The sequence below is a fragment of the Gymnoscopelus braueri genome (genome assembly GCF_963280865.1).
Source record: "Gymnoscopelus braueri genome assembly, chromosome: 1".
NCBI lineage: Eukaryota > Metazoa > Chordata > Actinopteri > Myctophiformes > Myctophidae > Gymnoscopelus > Gymnoscopelus braueri.
Genome location: NC_137603.1, coordinates 47,527,930 through 47,549,850, shown reverse-complemented (window position 1 = coordinate 47,549,850; position 21,921 = coordinate 47,527,930). Strand labels below are relative to the sequence as shown.

At 43.1% G+C, this 21,921-nt stretch overlaps 1 protein-coding gene across 1 annotated transcript in view; it reads right to left on the bottom strand.

Annotated features, from left to right (window-relative positions):
• slc9a5 (solute carrier family 9 member A5) overlaps positions 1-21,921 on the bottom strand; it is a 39,827-nt gene that overhangs the window by 7,872 nt on the left and 10,034 nt on the right. The window contains exons 2-12 of the mRNA XM_080416765.1: positions 15,966-16,268; positions 15,200-15,363; positions 14,663-14,741; positions 14,050-14,227; positions 13,273-13,493; positions 12,830-13,032; positions 11,588-11,677; positions 9,227-9,297; positions 6,659-6,785; positions 4,549-4,637; positions 3,337-3,457 (exon numbers count right to left, since the gene is read on the bottom strand). Coding sequence (XP_080272891.1) covers positions 3,337-3,457; positions 4,549-4,637; positions 6,659-6,785; positions 9,227-9,297; positions 11,588-11,677; positions 12,830-13,032; positions 13,273-13,493; positions 14,050-14,227; positions 14,663-14,741; positions 15,200-15,363; positions 15,966-16,268 — 1,646 coding nt within the window. The remainder of the gene's footprint in view (positions 1-3,336; positions 3,458-4,548; positions 4,638-6,658; positions 6,786-9,226; positions 9,298-11,587; positions 11,678-12,829; positions 13,033-13,272; positions 13,494-14,049; positions 14,228-14,662; positions 14,742-15,199; positions 15,364-15,965; positions 16,269-21,921) is intronic.

Sequence of the window (21,921 nt, the reverse complement as noted above, 5' to 3'; positions counted from 1 at the left end):
GGACAGGAAACAAAGAGAGAGATGGGGAGAAAATGCAGCGCTGTGATGTGCTGTCAGGCTACATTACAGCCTAAGTGCCTGGACCACTAGGCCAGCGATCCGGGCCTGTAGTACACAAGTCTTGAATGCACACTCACAGGAATGCACACCATAACAATATTCATTGATGTATACTAACTGTATAGGCTATATATGTTTCTTCTATCCCACTTAAGGAGTAAGGACAGATGGACCCCCACATGGCCCTTCTTCTCTTCTCTCTCCCTATAAATACCAAGCAATTAACCAGACATCCTGTGTTTGCTTCAACATAATACCCCCCGCGTGTCTGTGCGACTGGTCCCCTGCAATGTTTTGAATCATAGGTTCATAGGTTCAGGATTTATAGTGCGCCCCCCCATCCAGTTATTACACTGGCCCGGGGCGCAGTCCACACTACTACTTGTTCACTGGTACTATTAAAACAAGACAACGATGTCCATTTTACTGGGTTTATTGCTGCTTATCTGATGAACCGCTCTCAATCCCAGCGAACCAGGTGATATTGGAATGCGTCTGGGTCCAAAATGACCCTGTGTGAGATTTATGGCCTGATCTGAACTGATGAAGATCTCCTCACACAAAAGGACTTCTTCTTTTATCTCCCCTTTAGAACTATCGTTAAAACTAGGTTACCTACTATTACTATTAGTAACCTGTATGCAGGCGGCACATTTGCTTCCTTTAGAGATTTGGTGAACAGATATGATCTTTCAACAGCCCAATTCTTCAGATACCTGCAAGTCTGTAATTTATTCTGTAAAAAAAAATTTACTTTTTTTTTTTAGACTTCCCAACAATGCCTACAGTTACTTTTATCGATACGCTTATGAAACAGGACCCATAAAAAATCTGCCATTGACATGTTTTTTACAATGAGATGTGTATGTTATAATCCATTGATTCTCCAACACTACAAGCAACGTGGTGAAAATATTTGGGGGGGAGTAGTATACAGTACAACATGACTTTAATAGGAGGATATCCTTTACAGAGTTCTCCACTCACTCTATATGTGCCAGACATGGGGTACTACAATGTAAGGTGGTTCATAGCCAGGGTGCATTTGTCAAGATGGAAGTTGGCAATTATTTTCTTTCCAGATAAGATGTAGATCCTATGTTAAAGGTGTTACCAGGCTCCTGCTGATCTTTATCATTTGTTTTGTGCTTGTCCCTCTCTCTTTTCATTTTGGGAGTCTGTGTTTGATATACAGTAAAATGACCCGCACACCGTCTACACTACGCAAAATAATAATAATAATAAACTTTATTTGTATAGCACCTTTCATGACATGAAATGCAGCTCAAAGTGCTTTACAGAGCAAGAATACAATTACAGTTAGAACCAATTTAACAATAAAGCAAACAAAAATAAAATAAAATAAAATAAAAGTAAAGGCATAAAACAACATTAAAATAGGCAATACAGTGAGGAATTAAAAATCAACCAAAGAATCAGCTAAAAGCAAGAGTGAAGTAATAGGTCTTGAGCTGTGCTTTAAAGCTATCGACAGAGGCTGCCTGTCTTAAGTGTAATGGGAGTTTATTCCACACTGTCGGTCCGTAAAAGCAGAATGCTGCTTCACCGTATTTTTTATATGTCATTGTAGGCACCTCGAGCAGGTCAGCACTTGAAGACCTGAGGGCCCGGTTTGGAACATATCTCTCTAGGCAGTCAGAGAGGTAGGAAGGTGCCAGACCATTTAGAGCTTTATAAACTATTAAAATAATTTTAAAATCAATCCTAAAAACAACCGGGAGCCAGTGTAGTGAAGCTAGAACTGGAGTTATATGTTCTCTCATCCTAGTTTTAGTTAAAATTCTGGCTGCCGCATTTAGAACAAGTTGTAATCTGTCAGTTGTTTTCTTTGGCAGGCCAGAGTAGAGTGCGTTGCAGTAATCAAGCCGAGAGAAAACAAAAGCGTGGATCAGCGTTTTTGCATCGTCTAACGACAGATAGTCTCTAATTCGCGCAATATTTCTAAGATGAAAGAAAGCAATCTTGGTGACATGATTAATGTGTGCATTAAAATTCAATTCAGAATCGATAATAACCCCCAGGTTCTTTACTGTGGTGTTACTTTCTACAGCCAGGTTACCAAGTCTACTTGTTATTGATTCTCTCTGCTCACTGGAGCCAATTATGAGAACTTCTGTTTTATCCTCATTTAGCTTAAGAAAGTTCTCACTCATCCAGCATTTTATACTGGACAGACAGGTCAACAATGGGTCTAGAGCGCAGGGGTCGTCTGGAGCTACTGAAAGATACAGCTGGGTATCATCAGCATAGAAATGGAATGGAATAAAAAATAAGGACACGTTTCGGTCAATAGACCTTCTTCAGGATGCCTGAAGAAGTAAATAAAGTTGTCCTTATTGTGCAAGTCTAGACGGTGTGCGGGTCATTTTACTGTATTCTATACGTCTGATCCCTGCCTACACACCGTCACTGAGCTGATCAGGTGTGCATAAGACTTTGTTGTTTCCTGGGAATCTGTGTTAAACACTTTTTTATCTAAAAACAGCTTGTGAATTGTTGCCTTGTTTTGAGTCTTGCCAGCCTAGTCATCTCTGCACAAATATCTTAGATTGTGTGTTTTTTTTAACCCTACTGGCAAGACTTAACTCTTACGCACTGAAAGGGAAGCTTTTTTCCCCCACCAATTAACAACTTAAACCCCAGCATCCTTATTGTCGGGAAGGCTTTTGCAGAAAATATCAGATTGACAAGCTTGTCGATCAGCTATTTTCAGCAAAAGCTTTCCCCACAATAACAGAAAACAGAAACTACACTAGTATAGAGCCCTGAGGGACTCCGGTCAAACATATGATTTAAGTGGTTAAGCAAACTTTACGTTTACAACGCTCCCTTCCCTACCCAAGTTCAATAATATTTATTATTTATTCTTTATTATATTATGAGAATTATTATTATATTTTTTTATTATATATTTTACATGTACCCCCCTTCCTGAAAACTAAGGCAATATTGATTTTGATGTCATACCACCTTTAAGGAATAGTGAGAAACACAAAGCATCGGTTTATCTTCACATTGTGCTCAAATAAATTCACCTCCGCAGTACATCACCTGAAGATATACATTCATTTGAAGCACATTGAAAGGTCTGTGTCTCTTGGATCACTCACTCGATATCTCAGCCAGCACTGCTTGTCACGTGTAACTCTCTTCAGTTAGAACGGTGTGTGTGTGTGTGTGTGTGTGTGTGTGTGTGTGTGTGTGTGTGTGTGCGTGCGTGCGTGCGTGCGTGTGTGTGTGTGCTTATTTACGTACCCGTTTCCTGGGTTTATACAGGTTTGTGAGAACATGGTGTGTCTCTGTCCCCTCCTCTACCTTGACCCCTCCCACCGAGTCGACCTGCAGGTCCAAACAAACTCCACTGCCGTTCTCACGCCTAGATAGATACATAGATACAGATAGATGGATGGATGGATGGACCATTTTAATTACCACCATATAACATTGAATTAAACCGTTACACTTCTAAGAACACACAATTTATAGTGCTTGGTGTGTGTGTGTGTGTGTGTGTGTGTGTGTGTGTGTGTGTGTGTGTGTGTGTGTGTGTGTGTGTGTGTGTGTGTGTGTGTGTGTGTGTGTCTCTCATCTCTGTGATAACCTAGACATCTTTACATCTTTGACAGCTAATACACCAGATGTTATTGTGATTGATGAAGAGTCCAGAGAAGTGTCTGTATTAGAGATAGCATGCACTTTTGACCCTAGCCTAGAGGAGAGAGATTAAATACCAACCACTTCTACTGTACATACCATCTCAGAGCTGGGATTTATGTGCAGACTATTTGTTTTTATATTTGGCAGCCTAGGACATACTGGCTGTAACAACTTGGGATGCCCAAAAAGGAGGTAAAAAGGCTGGCAAAGTATTGTCTCTGCTTTCATTGGCAGCCGCCACACATGGCGGAGACGCTGTTACTTCCCTTTCTTCCTCTTAGTCTTAGCTTATTGTTTTTATATATACGTTTCTCTTTTTTTTGGTGCTCCTAATAAAATTGTTTTTAAGCTGTTTTGTAAAGCGACTTTGGGTACTAAGAAAAGCGCTATATAAGTCTGATGTATTATTACTTATATTACGTATTAATGCACTTAATACTTCTGGTGATTAGTAGTTTCCTTGCCTACCTATGTTGAATGCACTTATTGTAAGTCGCTTTGGATAAAAGCGTCTGCTAAATGACTGTAATGTAATGTAATGTAATGTAATGTAATACCCATAGAGCACTGAGTGACATGCTTATTGTATCATGAAGGCATGCGCCATGATTTTGTGAATATAACCTCAACTGTATCTTTAATATTTGCTCTCCTTTATGTGGACATGAATAAATTGTTAAAGTGTGTGTGTGTGTGTGTGTGTGTGTGTGTGTGTGTGTGTGTGTGTGTGTGTGTGTGTGTGTGTGTGTGTGTGTGTGTGTGTGTGTGTGTGTGTGTGTGTGTGTGTGTGTGTGTGTGTGTGCGTCTTACAGATAATTGGCAACGTTGACTTCAGGGAAGGATGCTCTGCTGGCCACAGATGGGAGAGACAATCTGGCTGATGTCAGAACATTACCTCCCTACACACACACACACACACACACACACACACACACACACACACACACACACACACACACACACACACACACACACACACACACACACACACACACACACACACACACACACACACACACACACACACACACACACACAGTTAATCAACTACTGCGTTATTAGAGAGAGAGAAAGAGAGAGAGAGACAGAGAGGGAGATAGACAGAAAGAGAGATCTGTTACCATGCGGCCAATCAGACTGCAGATGGAGAATAGTTCTGGTGTTACCCTGACGAAACATCAGACACACATATCCCATAATAGCAATGGACTGGGCTCCATGTTGCCATGACACATTTAGTTAGAGCCCAACTCATGTTGCATGCTACACACACACACACACACACACACACACACACACACACACACACACACACACACACACACACACACACACACACACACACGCGCGCGCGTGGCAGTGGCTCAGGAGGTAGAGCGGCCGGTTCGGTTCGATCCCAGGCTCCCCCAGAGTTACTGTCTAACCAGAGTTACTGTCTAACCTCTAATTGCTCCCGATGAGCAGGTTGGTGCCTTGCATGTTTCCTCCGCCATCAGTGTGTGAATGGGTGAATGCACAATCATTGTAAAGCGTCTTGGATAAAGGCATTATATAAATACACCATTGACGAAACACCAGACACACATATCCCATAATAGCAATGGACTGGGCTCCATGTTGTCATGACACATTTAGTTAGAGCCCAACTCATGTTGCATGCTGCATGCTACACACACCCACACACACACATTATCTAAAATAATAATACATAGAAAATATGAAGGTGAGTGGACTTTTATGAGAGTTAAATGAGTTAATAACGGCTATTAATTTGTATGTGTGTAAATTGTTATTAATCTTTGATAATACATAACAATATGTACCGTATGTTATAAATGATCAGGCAGTAGAGGTGACCTGAGCTAAATGAAGAGTGGAGGGCCAACGCTTCTTTTTCAAGAATCCAGCAGAAGTCTGGTCTTGTCTGGAGTTTCCCTCCACATTCCTCTGCTCTGGTATAAGCAGGGTTCACTTTCACACCTCACTCACTGATCTGACTCTCTGCTGTGTTCACACTGCCGGCCGCAAAGCTACAGGCTACAAGTCATTTTCTATGGAAGCCGCCGACGTGAAGCTGCAAACTGATGCCTGACCCTTGTCACTGCGTGACGGATGTGATGAGCCATAAATCAAAGCTGAGCTGACCTCAACCTTTTTTAAACCAATTAAAATGTTTTTCTTTCATCTTTTCCACTCCCCTTCTCTTTCCTCACAATTCCTGTTCTGTCCTGTAAATGGAAGAACAATGTATTCTTCTTATTAACCAGTTCCTTGTGCTATTTTAATCCAACCCATTTAATTTACCAGGACACTATAACACAAAACTATGGCAACAGCTGTCCATTCTTGGCCTTTCAGTAGCTTTGTTGTTTTGTACACAGACAATTTTGAACAGGTAGTGGTCCAGTGTCTTTCTCAAGAGGACGCATGGCTGCATCCAGCTACAGGCTACATCCAGCTGGGCTTGACAATGTGACCTTTTTGTTACATGATGGCCTGGATAACAGTGCTCTTTTTCACACTCTAGCTGTTTCTCTACATTTTACTCCACTTTCCCTGTTGCTCCCTCTCTCCTCCTCTTTATTTCCATCCTTCCCTTGACTTGTGATCTTTATTCAGAAGAGAAGACAAGTTTTTGAAATATTCAGATTTTTTTTTTTAGGTTGTGTTTGATACTGTATATGTCAGACTGATTTCAAGTCATTAAAAGTCCTGTGTCAGAGAAGTACACTTCTCTTCAATGTGTTGAATAACACTGCCCTCCATTGGTTCACCACAGCAATGACAATAAGAGAGAGAGAGCCTCATGCTCCCATGTTCTTTTATGTCCTTCAGATTTAATTGGAAAACAATGCTTATGTCTTTATAATATGTAAACATTGTAACCCGGTGTATTAATTGATATTAACTTCCTGATTACCTGGTCGATGACATTGATAGCGTCTCTGTAGTTGATCTTCTGATAAACCTCCCAGAGTTCACTCTTCCTGTATACCGAACGCCTCAACAACAACTTGCTGAGGTAGTTCTTATCAAACTGCTCCCATCTGCACAGAGACAGGGAGAGAGAGAGAGAGGGAGATTTAGAAAGACATTTAGACATTTTTTTTTTTTTTTTTTTAATAGATTTTCAATTTGTTTTATAAAAAAGAGCACTCACATGTCACATCCTCAACCCACCCCTTCCCCATATCCGAACCCCCACCCCACGGCCACCCAATAACAAACCCTGGTCGTCACAGAAACAAAATATGAATAAAATAACTCAATAAAAATAAAATGAAGAGAGGCATGTTTCCGCTTGAGAAGTATGACACATAACAAAGAGGTGAAGTCCATTTTCCCTTGCATAGCAGTAGGTAAATTGGGCTCAGCTGGAATTCCAAAAATCGCTGTAAGAGGGTTAGGATCTATTGTCTGACGCAAAGCTTTCTGAAAGGATTCAAATATTTCAACCCAGTATTCATTCAGCTTGGGGCTGGCCTGGCTGGATCACATCATGTGGACAAGGTCTGCAGGGGGATTGCTTTACATCTATTACGTACCCGCATCACTTACGTTGGTGTAACATTTCACCAACCTAGCATTCACATAGTGTGCTCTGTAGAGGATTTTGCACTGACGAAATCTGTGCTTTGGACGAGGAGGAGTGAACAGAATCCTAAAATATGGTCCCACACATTTGATCTGTTTTTACCATTGAGAGCCTGCCTGCTTGCTCAGGGGAGAAATTGAATTTTGACCTTCAGGCTTGCCAACCAGTCGTGTCAAATCGGACACAGGATGTATATGTCTCAATAGAAGAGCAGGGAGACCAATACTACCACCCCAATTGTATATAAATTATATTGTATTAACATACCATACAGATTGGACAAAATAACATTGTTAATCCCTAGTATTACATAGTGCAGCAGCTTTAAAAAAGTGTGTAACTTTCATGGTCTGATGATCTGAGAAACACTGAGAAGCATGCTTTGGTATTCTTTTAAGAAGATTTGTTATAATGTAATACTGGTTAGAGTGTTATTCAGAATGCTGTTAATGTATTGTTAGGCTTGTATTAGTGTTGTTAGCATGTTGTTACAGTGTTGTTAAAGGTGCAGTAAGTTGTTAAAATAAGTGCTAAGTAGCTCTATATTCTGATAATAATCTTTGCTTTAGTAAAAGGAGTCTCCCAGACTCTCCAGCTCTTCAGTTAATAGAGAATGCATTTTCAGGTCGCAATATCAATTTTATCCAGTCAGGAGAGAGAACTCACACAGGATACAGGATGAACAAATTAAATTGGAAGTGGTGACACAAAGAAATGTGCAGCAGACAAAATTGGAACTGGAACACTATAAAATTGCTGCTGATAAATGGGTATGCTCTCCTGTTTGGATGAAATTGGCAGCCTAACTGAAAATGTATTTTCTGTTTATTAAAGAACTGGAGAGACAGGGAGACTCCTGTCTTTTAACAAACACTCTATATAGCAGTATCAGAAGAAAAAACTAATAAAACATAGGAGGAGGGCTGCAGTATCTGTATAAGTCTGTATAAGATACATGCAGTGTAGGAAGTGCTCTTTGGTTAAAAAGGGGGGAGCATTCAAAGTCAGATCAGTTTGAAAAAACAAGGCTTCCAAAAAAGTTTTAAAAGTATTTATTTGATATTCATTTTATAAGACACGCCCCTATACAAACCCATTGTAACTTCAAACTCCATTTTAACCATGATAGATTCATCAAAAACACCCGTCCATGGTTCTGGTGACTCATACTGGCCTGTTTGAAAGTGAAATATCCCTTTAACGAGAAGGAGAACAGATGGATATACTGTATGACCTACAGGCAATGGTGTACCATGGTCTAATGACTCTATTGATATGGTCTCTTTTTTTATAGATTTGTTGTTCCTTGTTTTCTTCTTTTTTCATCATTGTATACTGTATTTGAAATGTTTATTAATGTGTACCTTATTTGAGTATGTACTTTTTGGATTACTTGTATTTCTGGGTTTCTCTATTGTAAAGCTTCTCTATTGATTTTACACACGACTGTTGACCTCTAGTGGTATCTTTCTTTCTATACATCGTTAACCTACGTTAACCCCTTTTCCACAGCTGAGTGGTATTGGGCTGATGGTATCTATGATTACATATAGGCTTGTGTTTTGTGGAGTTTTCCTTTTTGCATGCCCTGAAGAAGGCCTGAAAGGTCGAAATGTGTTGGCAGTTTTTATTGTTCTATGATGAACTAGCATTTATTATTAAAGTTTTTTAACTTTTTGGGAATATGTGCTTTGGTCTTTTCAACTGATATCACTCTACATAGCAATATATACTATCAGAATATAGAGCTTTAACTTATTCCCACAACAACAGTTTTAACAATAAAATGCAACTTACACTACCTTTACCTTAGTGTCATAATGTGTGGCTGCTGTGGCATTACATGTTTTGTTAGTGCATTATGTTGCTAACATAGCATTAGTGTGTTATTACTTGTCTCTCCAGTGGTGGTATCCCTGCAGTCCAGCGATGTCTTCAACAGCTGCCAGGATGTGGTCAAAGGCCTGAGGGCCAGAGGTCAGCAAGAGGTCAAAGGTTACACATAGGGATTGATTAAAGACACCACCATGTTAATCTTATGTTATGTCTCTGTTCATTAGGCTTATGATAAAGATAATGACTTATCATTAGGGCTACTGGATATTGCCTTTTTTTTTTTACCGATAACCGATATACCGATATTGTCCAACTCCTAATTTCCAATACCGATATCAACCGATACCGATATATACGGGCTTTTACACCAAAAGTCAACTAATTGTCAGGTAACAACATCACATAGCTAATAAAATTAAATAGCTATAATATCAATATAATATCTAATAAATCTAATATAATACAGTGATGTTGTTAGGTTTTCAATAAAGTGACTCCCCGGACTCACTGGTGGTCATTTGAATGAGTCCCACTAATCTTAGATTAGATGTTGGCCTATTTGACAGTGCAGAAGCATAATTGCTTTGATGATGCCTATAACATTAACGAGCGTCAAAAAGCATCAGCTGGTCACAGACACACACACACCTGCCCTCTGCAGTGCTCTAATTTGAAAGTCACTGGAGTCTGTCCTATTTCTCTGCAAAAGTCCTTGAATATGATGGAATATGATTAAGGATTACTGTGATTATGGTAAGCTCACACACCATACAGTAAGAACTCCTGTAACTTATAAAAAATAAAAAAAACCGATACAGATATTTTCCGATATTACATTTTTATGCTAATATCGGCCAATCATATCGGGAGGCCGATAATATCGGACATCCCTACTTATCATCACGGCTTGGTTTGATGGATTTATTAGCCACTTCTTGCAGTTATGATTATCAGATAGACAGAGACGAACAGACACACAGAGAGATAGATAGACAGACTCACTGCCAGAAAAAGACAGACAGCTAGACAGAGACCAATATAGACTGACAGACAGACAGAGAGAGAGAGAGAGAGAGAGAGAGAGAGAGAGAGAGAGAGAGAGAGAGAGAGAGAGAGAGAGAGAGAGAGAGAGAGAGAGAGAGAGGGAGAGAGAGAGAGAGAGAGAGAGAGAGAAATAGACAGTGGGCCCTATTTTCGCCGGTGCCTCACCCATTATCCCTACAATTCTTTGCCATTTTTTACTATTTTTAAAAACATTTTCAAATAGTTCAACTAGCCGATCTACATCGACACGTTGTGAGCTTGTAGATTGGCTATTTGAACTATTTGAAAATGTTTTTAAAAATAGTAAAAAATTACAAAGAAGTTTAGGGATAATGGGTAAGGCACTGGCGAAAATAGGGCCCTGTATCTGTGAGTTCTAGGATGAAAAGCAGGCAAGGTCTCTCTCATCACAGGCATACATCCCTTGCATCCTCTATAGACATATCCAGGTCTCCTCCCACAAACTCTACTTGTAGTTCAAAGTTTAGCCAACAACCCTGATATCTCACATTCTCCCATGTCACTAATGTGCCGATATTAACAAACAGTAAGGCCGTTTGTCCAGCAAAGCTTTTTTTCCTTCCCCAGATGAAAACGCAAGGCGATCTTCTCAAAACGCTGAGAAAGGCCTGCGGGCCGAAACGTCCGTCGTGTATGATCTGCTGCTGGGGCTTATGACTGGCTAAATAAACATGAAATCCTAAAAGGATCAAAGTGAGTGCTGGTGATCTTTTCTAAGATGCTCTTCTCAAACGCTCATCCAAACGCCCTAATGTCTCAACTTCCTGCGACCAGATAAAAACACCAGACGAGCACGCACAGTGCAAATTAGACACTCAGTGCTTCGTCATGTTTCTGGCATTTCCAGCATAGTGTAAATACGCAGCACTCCCAGTGAAAACAATTTGAAACATACAGTACACTGTGCTCAGAAAAAAACTCCATGGTGGACAGCGATAATAGGCAAATCTTCTGTGAAGAAAACAGATCTACAAGCTATGCATCACAACGCGACATGTTTTGAGCTAGTAGATCGGCTATTTTCGGCAAAGAGATTTGGTATAGAGGGAAAAAAGGAGGAGCCCAAGGATAGAAACCTGGTGTACCCCGGTCAACAAAGTATATAGGGTGTAAGTGGGTAAGAGATCAGAAGAGAACGTACGTACACACACGCACACAGCGCACGCACACACAACACACACACACACACACACACACACACACACACACACACACACACACACACACACACACACACACACACACACACACACACACACACACACACACACACACACACACACACACACACACACACACACACACACACACACACACACACACACACACACACAACAAAGAACACAGACTAACCCTCTCATGAATCTCCTCGTTAATGGTTGGTTTCCTGTTGGTGGCACGAGGAACCTTCAACCATTTAACCAGTGGCTTGATAGTAAGACCCTGGTAGAGAGACATTGACAGTCATTTAAACTGGAGAGACAGAGAGAGAGAGAGCGAGAGCGAGAGAGAGATTCTTGAGAGAAATACAGCTAGTCTGGAGTCCACCAGTTAATCAGACAAATCAATTTTGTCGAGTATAAGAAATCAATTGGACATTTTTTTTAATCAGTTTGATATAGAAAATATAAATTATTTAAAAAACACGCTTTTGATTATGTGATTAATCTTAAAAGTAATATAGAATAACAGCTATGAAGATAATGGATAGCTGCAGCCCTAGACTAGAGATGAGCCTGTGATGATTCAGTTTGCTTGTTCTCTGTGCTTTGATTTCTGTCAGTCTTTCATCTGTCTCTCTGTCTGTCAGCCATCTGTCTCTCTAAACAGACAGATGGCAGACAGACATTAACATTGTTACAGAACGTAACATTGTTACTAGGCTACCACCAATCATCATCAAGATTTACATACATCTCACTGCTCGCAAATGTGTCTGAGTGTGAGCAGTGTGTGTGTGTGTGTGTGTGTGAGTAGTGTGTGCGTGCATGCGTGCGTGCGTGCGTGCGTGCGTGCGTGCGTGCGTGCGTGCGTGCGTGCGTGCGTGCGTGCGTGCGTGCACCACTGCCCTTTTAGGTTTATTCAGTATTTATGAACAGAAAGCAGGCTACATCTCCAGGGCAGACCAAACCTTGTCCATCTGAGCAAGACTAGACTAGACTACAATGTACTTGAATGAAATAGAACATTATCATCTAGCTAGCACATAGAAAATCTCAGGTACAGAAAAACATTTAGTGTTATAAAACATTTTAAAAAGTCATAAATACAACCAATGTTGGAGTTAACACACTGCTTTTTAAAATACATTACGTAATACTACTTTCATAGTAGTATTACATAAAATAGTAAAATAGCGTATTTGTTTTTATAACTCATTATTACAGTTACAGTTCTTGGTAGACATTTTAAGAAAACTAAATATTGCACACTAACTCCATTCATCTAGTTTGTCCTCATGTGTGGGGAATTCACATGACTGAACTGGGAGAAAAGGGGAACGAAATAATTCGATACTACTAAAACATATTATATTAATGAAAGAATAGCGTTAGTTGTTAGGAATAGTTTTAGTATCTATAGAGACAGTGTTACCTGGAACATGACAGTGAAGAAGATGACTATGATCGTCGTGGCGACAAAGTAATCCTTGGCTGGAACAAATTTTGAATCGAGCAAAACCACCAGAGCAAACGCTACTGCCCCCCGCAGTCCACCGTATGACATCACCACCTGGTCAATCTTGTCCAATGGGACCAGACGGAAGCGGTTGAGAATCCATGTCTGACCAATCACACCTTGAAAAGGAGGACAGAGACTGCAATCAGTCAGTCAGTAAGTCAGTCAGTCAGTCAGTCAGTCAGTAAGTCAGTCAGTCAGTCAGACAGACAGACAGACAGACAGACAGACAGACAGACAGACAGACAGACAGACAGACAGACAGACAGACAGACAGACAGACAGACAGACAGACAGACAGACAGACAGACAGACAGACAGACAGACAGACAGACAGACAGACAGACAGACAATCATACCGACAGCTCTGAAGACGAAGATGAAGATGAGCGTAGATGACACCAGTCCAGTGTCCCAGGCCCATTTGGATTTGTCCACGGCTGAGATCCCCAGGAAGATGAAGATGATGGTCTCAGCGATGCTTGCCAGAGTCTTCATCGTGTATTTCACCGTGGTCCGGGACTTCTGGGAGATGTTGGCCTCTACATACTTATTGGCCCCGATGCCACAGAAAGTCATTCTGATTGATCAGAAAGAAGGGGGGAGGAGTCAGACCTGCCCAGCACAACCACAGTCTTCAACTGTTGGCCGGGAACGCATACTGTCTTTTTAGATTTCTTTGGCTATTCAAAAATATCAGATATACAAGCGCATATCGCGTCATCTACTACTGTATGAGCTTGTAGATCTGCAATTTTTAGCAAAATCTTGAAAATGTGTGCAAATCTTTGAATATATATATTTTTTTAGAGCGAACATTTCTAACTCCAATATTTGCTTCTGGGGGTCCCTGGAACAAAATATTTTTAGATGGGGGTCCGTGGCCAAATACATATCCTTTTGGACAAAAAGTTTGAGAACCACTGATATTATAGCAACATACGTTTTTTTTTTTTTTAAACTGTTAGGATTTAGAAGACATTTGTAGAATCCTCAGAAGCAAAGATTTGAGTTACAAATGTTCGCTTAAAATATATATATATATTCAAAGATTTGCACACATTTTCAAGATTTTTCATGTGTGTGTGTGTGTGTGTGTGTGTGTGCGTGCGTGCATGCATGCGTGCGTCACTTACGACAGTATGGATGACAGGGAGAATAGTTCCGCGGTCAGATAAGCCAGATAGACGAGCAGGAAGACGAACAACGGCTCTATGATCCGAACCTTCTTGGTGAAACGGGTGATGAAGCCCAGAATGACAGCAAACACCAGGCCTACTAACGTACCTCCTATACTCACTATCAGGAAGGAGGCTGGAGACAAGAGGAGAGGAGGAGAGGAGAGGGGGGAGGAGGGACAACATTAGAATACCTTGCTAACCATCCTTCCATCCATCCAATTGTTATATCTCTGTCCTCCTCCTCCTGCTCTATGCCTGACTCCAAAACTACAAACATAATACCACTCTGGCTGTCAATTATTTAACACAGAAAACAGGAAAAGGAGGAGAGGAGAGGAGTAGTATCAATATCAGAACTAATAGTTGTAGCATTACCAGATGTAGTAACAGTATTAGCTGTTGTAGTATTACCAGCAGTAGTAGTATAGCATTATTTAGTAGTTGTGGTAGTACCATCAGTAGTAGCAGTATTTAATATTCGTAGTAGTACCAGCAGTAGTAGCAGTATTTAATATTCGTAGTAGTACCAGCAGTAGTAGCAGCACTAGTAGATAGTCATAGTACTCACCCACTCCTTTGAAATAGTCAACTGTCTGAACATTTCCTGGCCCCGCTTCCACAAAGGAGATGTACACTTTATACAATACCTAGAAAAACAACACACACACACTTTTCATTAGAATGTGTGAGTAGTAGATTTGCCGTGGAGAGTGACAGATAGGCTGTCTGACCTCCAGCTAATCTTCTATCTGAGCCCACTAAACTGTACTAGACTGGCCCCATGACAGGAGCATTGCAGACCATTCTGGACCAGACTTCTGTAATAACCAAATTGTTGTTCAACTTTAACATTATCTATCTTCGGACATTGTACAAATGCAACCAAACTAACCCATAAAGGTCTATTTACAAATGGAAAATGGGTAAATTAACACAAAGCATTTTTCTGTGCGTCTCTATTCTGGCACTTCTACATATATTTCTGTGTGTGAGTGTGTGTGTGTGTGTGTGTGTGTGTGTGTGTGTGTGTGTGTGTGTGTGTGTGTGTGTGTGTGTGTGTGTGTGTGGGGGTGTGTGTGTGTGTGTGTGCGCGCGTCTTAATTACCACGGTGACAGCATCGTTAAGCAATGACTCTCCAAAGACAATGATGAAGAGTGTCTCGTTGACGTGAACTTCCTCAAAGACAGCGATCACAGCTACCGGGTCGACAGCCGAGATCAATGCTCCAAACAACAAGAACTCCATCAATCCTGCGTCCACCCTATCATCTAACACACACACACACACACACACACACACACACACACACACACACACACACACACACACACACACACACACACACACACACACACACACACACACACACACACACACACACACACACAGAATGAAGCATGCGAATGAACAAGCAGCCCCTTCCCTCAGCAGTCAGTAGTCAGTACCCCTACTCAAATGGCATTTTCTGTCAATAAAACGGAGATCTTTAAAAAGTAAAACATTTGCTTTGGTTGAACCATGTAGCCATCATGTATAAACGATTAAGTCACAGCTCAATTCACGCCCAGCCCATTGTTGCTTTCTTTAATGACCAAACAACAACAATAATGGCAGATATATACCGTCTCATTTATATTTGTCCAGCAGACCAATTGCAAGTTAACAACTTAACTTATAGCTACATCTACTGCACCACTTCACCGGCGCGCAGTGGCGTCTGATGCACCCAATATTATTTAGTCCACGGCACCTTCGGTTTAACAGTTTAACCAGATAAGATGGTTTTGCATTAGCCCTATCTGGTGGCCCCCCGTTTGACACATTTGACTTATGCCCCTCAGTAGTTTAACCTTTATGACCTTTGACTGACCTATTATCCCCAGAAGTTTGACCCCGTACAGACAGAAGCCGGTGCAGAATGCGTTCCAGAGCGTTCCGACGACAGCGTACAACAGGATGGCGCCCAGGTTGTCGAAGAAGAGCCTGGCGGGCATGAAATACCCGGCATCCCCGACGATGGTGGGCAGCAGGAACAGGAAGAAGAGGCTGGGCTCCAGCTGATACAGCTGCTTCTTATTGGCTATGAGGACCACGCCACCCAGAACCAGGCCCAATAGGATCAGCATACAGGACTCTGGAACCACTGTGGTCCACCGCTGGGAGAAATGAAACACTGGACAGAGTTGATAAAAAAACAAGAATAGAAAACACAATGGTATTAGATTAGAAGTAAATGCAAACTGTGCTATTAACTCTCAATTTAACTGCTTGTCTTTTTATGATGCTTTTTAGATGATGTATGTACATAAAGTGATTCTGATTCTTTATTGACCACACATGGAGGAATTTGCCTTTGGCTTCACTGTGGCAGAATATAACAGACCCGATACGATAAATACACCATCAAATTGCATGCAAACACACAAAAAAACACACACAAAAGGAACAGTACAGTGTGTGCGTGCGCTTGCGCACAGGGTGTGTGTGATGCGTCATGTGCAGTAGTGCGTAGAAGTACTTGTAGTCAGTGCATGTTGCATGTTGTGTGTTGCATGTTGCTCCTGCTTGCTACTCTCTGCTTTCAGCTACTGCCACCGGCTAGCCTCCTAGCAGGGGTGAAAAGAGGAGCCGAGTGCGTAAGCCTCCTTCTGCCGGTACACAGCCTCTCCACCACCAAGACTCCTGCAGTGCCTCCACGTGGCCACACACGGATACTGGGTTCCGCGAGGTCCCAGGCTAATCTGTAGGGGATCTCGGAGTAGCAGTGGACCCCAGAGGCACGACGTGCAGGCCCACCGGTGTGTGGACACGCCCTGGCGTCTGCCAACCACTGTCCCAGCTAAGGGTCAAAATGCATGGGCAGATGGGGCTCATAGCCTTGGATGGCAACCTGTCTAGGAGAAGGTAACTCTGAATTAAAACCGGGACTGCGAGGAGTTGCGCCCCACAGTCCGCTATCAGCATAGTAAAGCCAACCATGGAGTACAAAGTCATCCCAAATCCTATACTTCCAGCGGCGGGAGTCCGCAGGAGCATCGCGGCGGTCGGTGGTGCTGGTCCTCCTTCTGGAGGACACCATGACGACAGGACCTCAAACCCTGGGATTGCCCCAGGGAGGGTCCTGTCCGATCACAGCACCCCGTCCAATGCACTCATGCGTTGTCGGAGACCATTCGTAATGGGAACCTTCAATGCATGCACAGCAAGAGAAGAAGCGAGGTTGATGGTGGCGAAACGAGGCCCAGGCCGCAACAGGCGGTGTAGGGTTAATGCTGGGTTCTCGGGCGCGTAAGGCTCTCCGTTGGGTTCACTACCACACCAACAGGATCCTGATCGCAGAGTTTTCGGGCAATCCAGTAACAACAGTGATAGTCGTGTACTCGCCCACCAACGTGGCACCACCTAAGGACGTGGAGGAGTTCTTCGAGGACCTGGTAGCAGCGGTCCGAGAAGTCCCAGCCCACAACTTCCTGGCAATCCTTGGGGACTTCAACGCAAGGCTTGGACCAGAGGACACACCCTTCCCTTACCACGACTCTACTAACCGCAATGGCGCCTACCTCACTGCCTTCCTCACAGAACACGAGCTACTGGCGGCAAATACCATCTTCCGGAAGAGGATAGGAAAGAGGTGGACCTTCCGAGATAGAGCCACTGGTACGCTGAGACAGTTGGATTACATCCTTGTGAGGAAGAAGTGGAGGAACTCCATTATGAATGCAGAACCATACTCCACATTCAGTACTGTGGGCTCAGACCACCGAGTGGTCTCAATGAAGGTGCGTCTGAGCCTCAGGGCCCCCAAACCAAGCCCCAGGATCCGGTATAACTGGAAAGCGCTCTCCAGCGACCCTGGCCTCCAAACCAGGTACACAGAGGAGGTGAGGAAGCGATTCCAGCAGCTGGATATGGGAGCGGATCCCAGCAGCGAATACATGCGTTTCGTTGCTGCCAACGAGGAGGCGACCAAACTGTGTGTACCCATGATGGAGAGAGTCCGTACTTCCCTGCGATCCAAGCACCCAGGGGTGGTAGCGGCACGGCGGAAGATGGAGGAAGCCCGTCTCATATTTGAGAAGGAGCCAACTGTGGAGAGACGTATGGAGCTGAATGAAGCCAAGCATCTTCTGTTCAGCACATACGACACCATCAAAGGGGAGGAGCTGATGGAGAAAGTGCAGAGAGTGCAGGAAGCGCAGGGTGAACAGAAATATGGAGAGGCCTGGAGGGTCATCAACGAGATGACTGGGAGGAAGAGGACCAAGGAGGGACAGGTCAAGGGACACAGCCCTGAGGAGAGGGTAAAGACCTGGTTCAGCCACTTCCAGAGGCTGCTGGGAGAGTCGGCAGAAGCAGTTGCGGAAGATGTGCCGCCAGTCCTCCCGGACCTGGAAATCGATGATGGTCCCTTCACGCCTGGGGAGCTCGCCAGGGCGAAAACCACAGTGAAAGTGGGAAAAAGTCCCGGTCCAGATGGCATTCCCCCAGAGGTCCTGAAGAACTGTGATCTCGACGACATCATTCTAGAGTTCTGTAACCTTGCCCTGTTGCATCGGCGGCCTGACATGTGGTCTCTGTCAAACATCATCCCGGTGCCCAAATCCGGGGACCTCTCAAAGCCGGACAACTACCGAGGCATCAGTCTGACATGCATCATTGCTAAAGCTTACAACCGCACGATCCTAAACAGGGTCCGGCAAGCAATTGACCCTCACCTGAGGGAGAATCAGAACGGCTTCCGAGAGGGACGAACTACAACAGCTCAGATCTTGGCACTTAGGAGAATGATTGAGGAGGTAAAGAGGGACAACCTGACTGCAGTCCTATGCTTTATAGACTTCAAAAAGGCATTTGACACGATCCACCGAGGCATGATGGTGAAGATCCTGAAGGCATACCGGATTCCTCCCAACCTACTCCGAGCAATAGAGTCCATGTACGCAGGAACAAGGGCCAAGGTGGTGACCCCAGACGGCAACAGCGAGGAGTTTGACATCCTGGCTGGGGTTATGCAAGGGGATACACTAGCCCCCTTTCTCTTCATTATAGTCCTCGATTATGCGCTCAGGAAAGCAATCAGTGGGCGAGAGCAGGAACTTGGCTTCACACTAACGCCAAGGAAGTCGAGGCGACACCCCGCAGTGGTCCTCACAGACCTTGACTATGCGGATGACATCAGTTTGCTCTCTGACAACGTGGAACAAGCACAAGAACTACTGAACAGGGTAGAGCTAGAGTGCGCCAAGGTCGGCCTCAGGCTAAACGCCAAGAAAACTGAGGTCCTCACCTACAACGTTCCACCAGAACATCAACCTCTGACTACAGCAGGAGGCACTGTGCTGAAAGAAGTCGAGGACTTCAAATACCTGGGCTCATGGGTCAACTCAACTGAGCAAGATCTTAAAGTGAGGAAGGCAATTGCATGGAGGGCCCTGAATGGCATGACCAGTGTATGGAACTCCAATCTCCCCCGCCAAATCAAACTCAGCTTCTTCTACGCGACAGTAGAGTCCGTTCTTCTCTATGGCAGTGAATGCTGGACCCTGAAACCAGCCCTTGAGAAGTCCCTGGACGGGTGCTACACCAGGATGCTGCGTGCAGTGCTTAACATCAGCAAGAGTGCGCATGTTACCAACATAATCCTGTATGAGGGAATACCAAGGGTGAGCGAGAAGATTGCTGTAAGGAGAATGAGACTAGCAGGACACTGCCAAAGGCACCGAGAGCTGCCAGCCAGCAAACTGGTGCTGTGGGAACCAACACATGGGCACCGGTCAAGAGGACGCCCCACACCAACATATGTGGACACGCTCAAGAAGGATGCAGGAGCCCATAGCACCAATGAGCTGGCCAGATGTATGGAGAATCGGGATGACTGGAAGCAACGATGGAGGGCTCGTCTGAGGACGACCTAGAGAGACAGATGTGTACTGGTTCTATAGAAGAACATATAAACTAGTTATTATGCATTACTGTATGTCTGGGCAGTGCATTTTAGACCATTTATTAAAGTTTTGCCTGAAGTGCATCCACTCTGGAAATTCAAAGAATGCCTCCAGAAAAGGAGGCTAAGACACACCCATTCAAAAATGAAAACTTTTTGAAAACTTAAGTCAGACATATGGGTTGGCTAGGCAGGACTTCATCTGCAGTTAAGGGATTTTTTTGTCTTATCCGGGGATCACACCGACTATAATTAATGTATTTGCTGATGCTTATAACTCAGGAAGTAATAGAGGTCTTTTAAGTAAGCTATATAACGGAATTATGTCATTGAATGAGGACTCCACAATATATGTGAAACAACGATGGGAAAAATAACTGGACATTGATATAAGTGATGACGTGTGGTCGAATACATGGGAAACACAATCAACAACCACTAACTCCCTGACCTGGAGAGACCTTTGTTGGAAAACCCAGATGCGTTTCTTTATCACTCCCAAACAGAAGTCTCCAAAAAGAGCTGGGTGAAAAAATATGGGGGAAATGGTTAGACTATTTAGATAGCGAGCCAGATCTCTTGTGAATATTGGTTACATCCTCTCCACTGTATCTCAAATCCTGTAAACATGTTTCTGTTATTGGTACTGAATGTCCCCTTTTTGTTTTGTTTGATTGTCTGTTTGTTTTTTGCCTTATTTTTAAATTTCTTGTCCTTTTCTGTCTTCCTGTACTATCTGTTTGTATGTTTTACATTTTTTTAATTCAAAAATAAAGAGTTAAAAACAAAAAAGGTACCCTAGCGCTGACCTGGCACCCTACATCAGCTGGCACTGCCAAACAGCCATCTGCTAACTTCAATTCCAATAGTAGGAGGTCATCTGTTAAGAGGGCAGTCTCGCCATTGGGAATTATAACAATAGCATCCAACAGGATCAGAATGTTGTGTCCTGTGTTTTGGCAGGCCAAAACATTCTGAGTTCTGAATTCAGCCCAGAAACACTGTTACAGCAGGCTGCATCAGTTAACATCTTTGTTGTGTTGTTGCATTGATTGAGCGGAGGTCAGAACTACCCGCCCGCTGTCAGAGAAAGAATGGCCACTTGTCACAAATAGCAAGTAGGTCAAAATGTCATTTATCAACATTTGTTATGTTGTTGCTCTGCAAGAGGCTAGCGCTCTAGATCAGTGGTTCTCAACCTATGGGTCGGGACCCCCAGGGGGGTCCCCACATGTTTTTTTGGGGGTCCCCAGATGACAGTGAAGTGACAATTGAAGGACTTTTTAATACCTCAAAAGAGAAAGAAAGAAAAGAAAAAAGACCATTACTGCATCAAAAGTAATCAACAAATTATACTATAAAAACATTGGCCAAATTGTCAAATAAAATAAGAGCCAAAACATTTGAAAATAGACGATCTATTATTAGATAGCTATTTTCACAATATTTATCTGTGGAACCGAGTCAAATGTAATGCCTCAACTCCAGCAATTCCAAGTGCTTATCAGGGTGGGGGGTCCCCAGTTCAAATATGATTATTTTTGGGGGTCGTGACCTGAAAAGGTTGAGAACCACTGGTCTAGACTAGGGCCGGTCTGTGAGTCTGTGTGTCTGTCAGTGACAGTTCGGACCTAATCTCACAAACCACTGGATCAGCGCCATACTGTATACAAATTGACTATGGTTTGAAGTGCTGTCCATGTCTAATGTGTTATGTGTAAAGCATGGTTGTTGTACAGTATTCACATACAATGATGCAAGTTTATTATTGGTTCCTCCTTTTGCTTGTGTGCAGTGGTTTGTTGCAGATTAACATCATTGTCCTGATGTTGATTTTCTCCTCCATCATTCAACAATCAATCTCACCCTCACCACAGATACT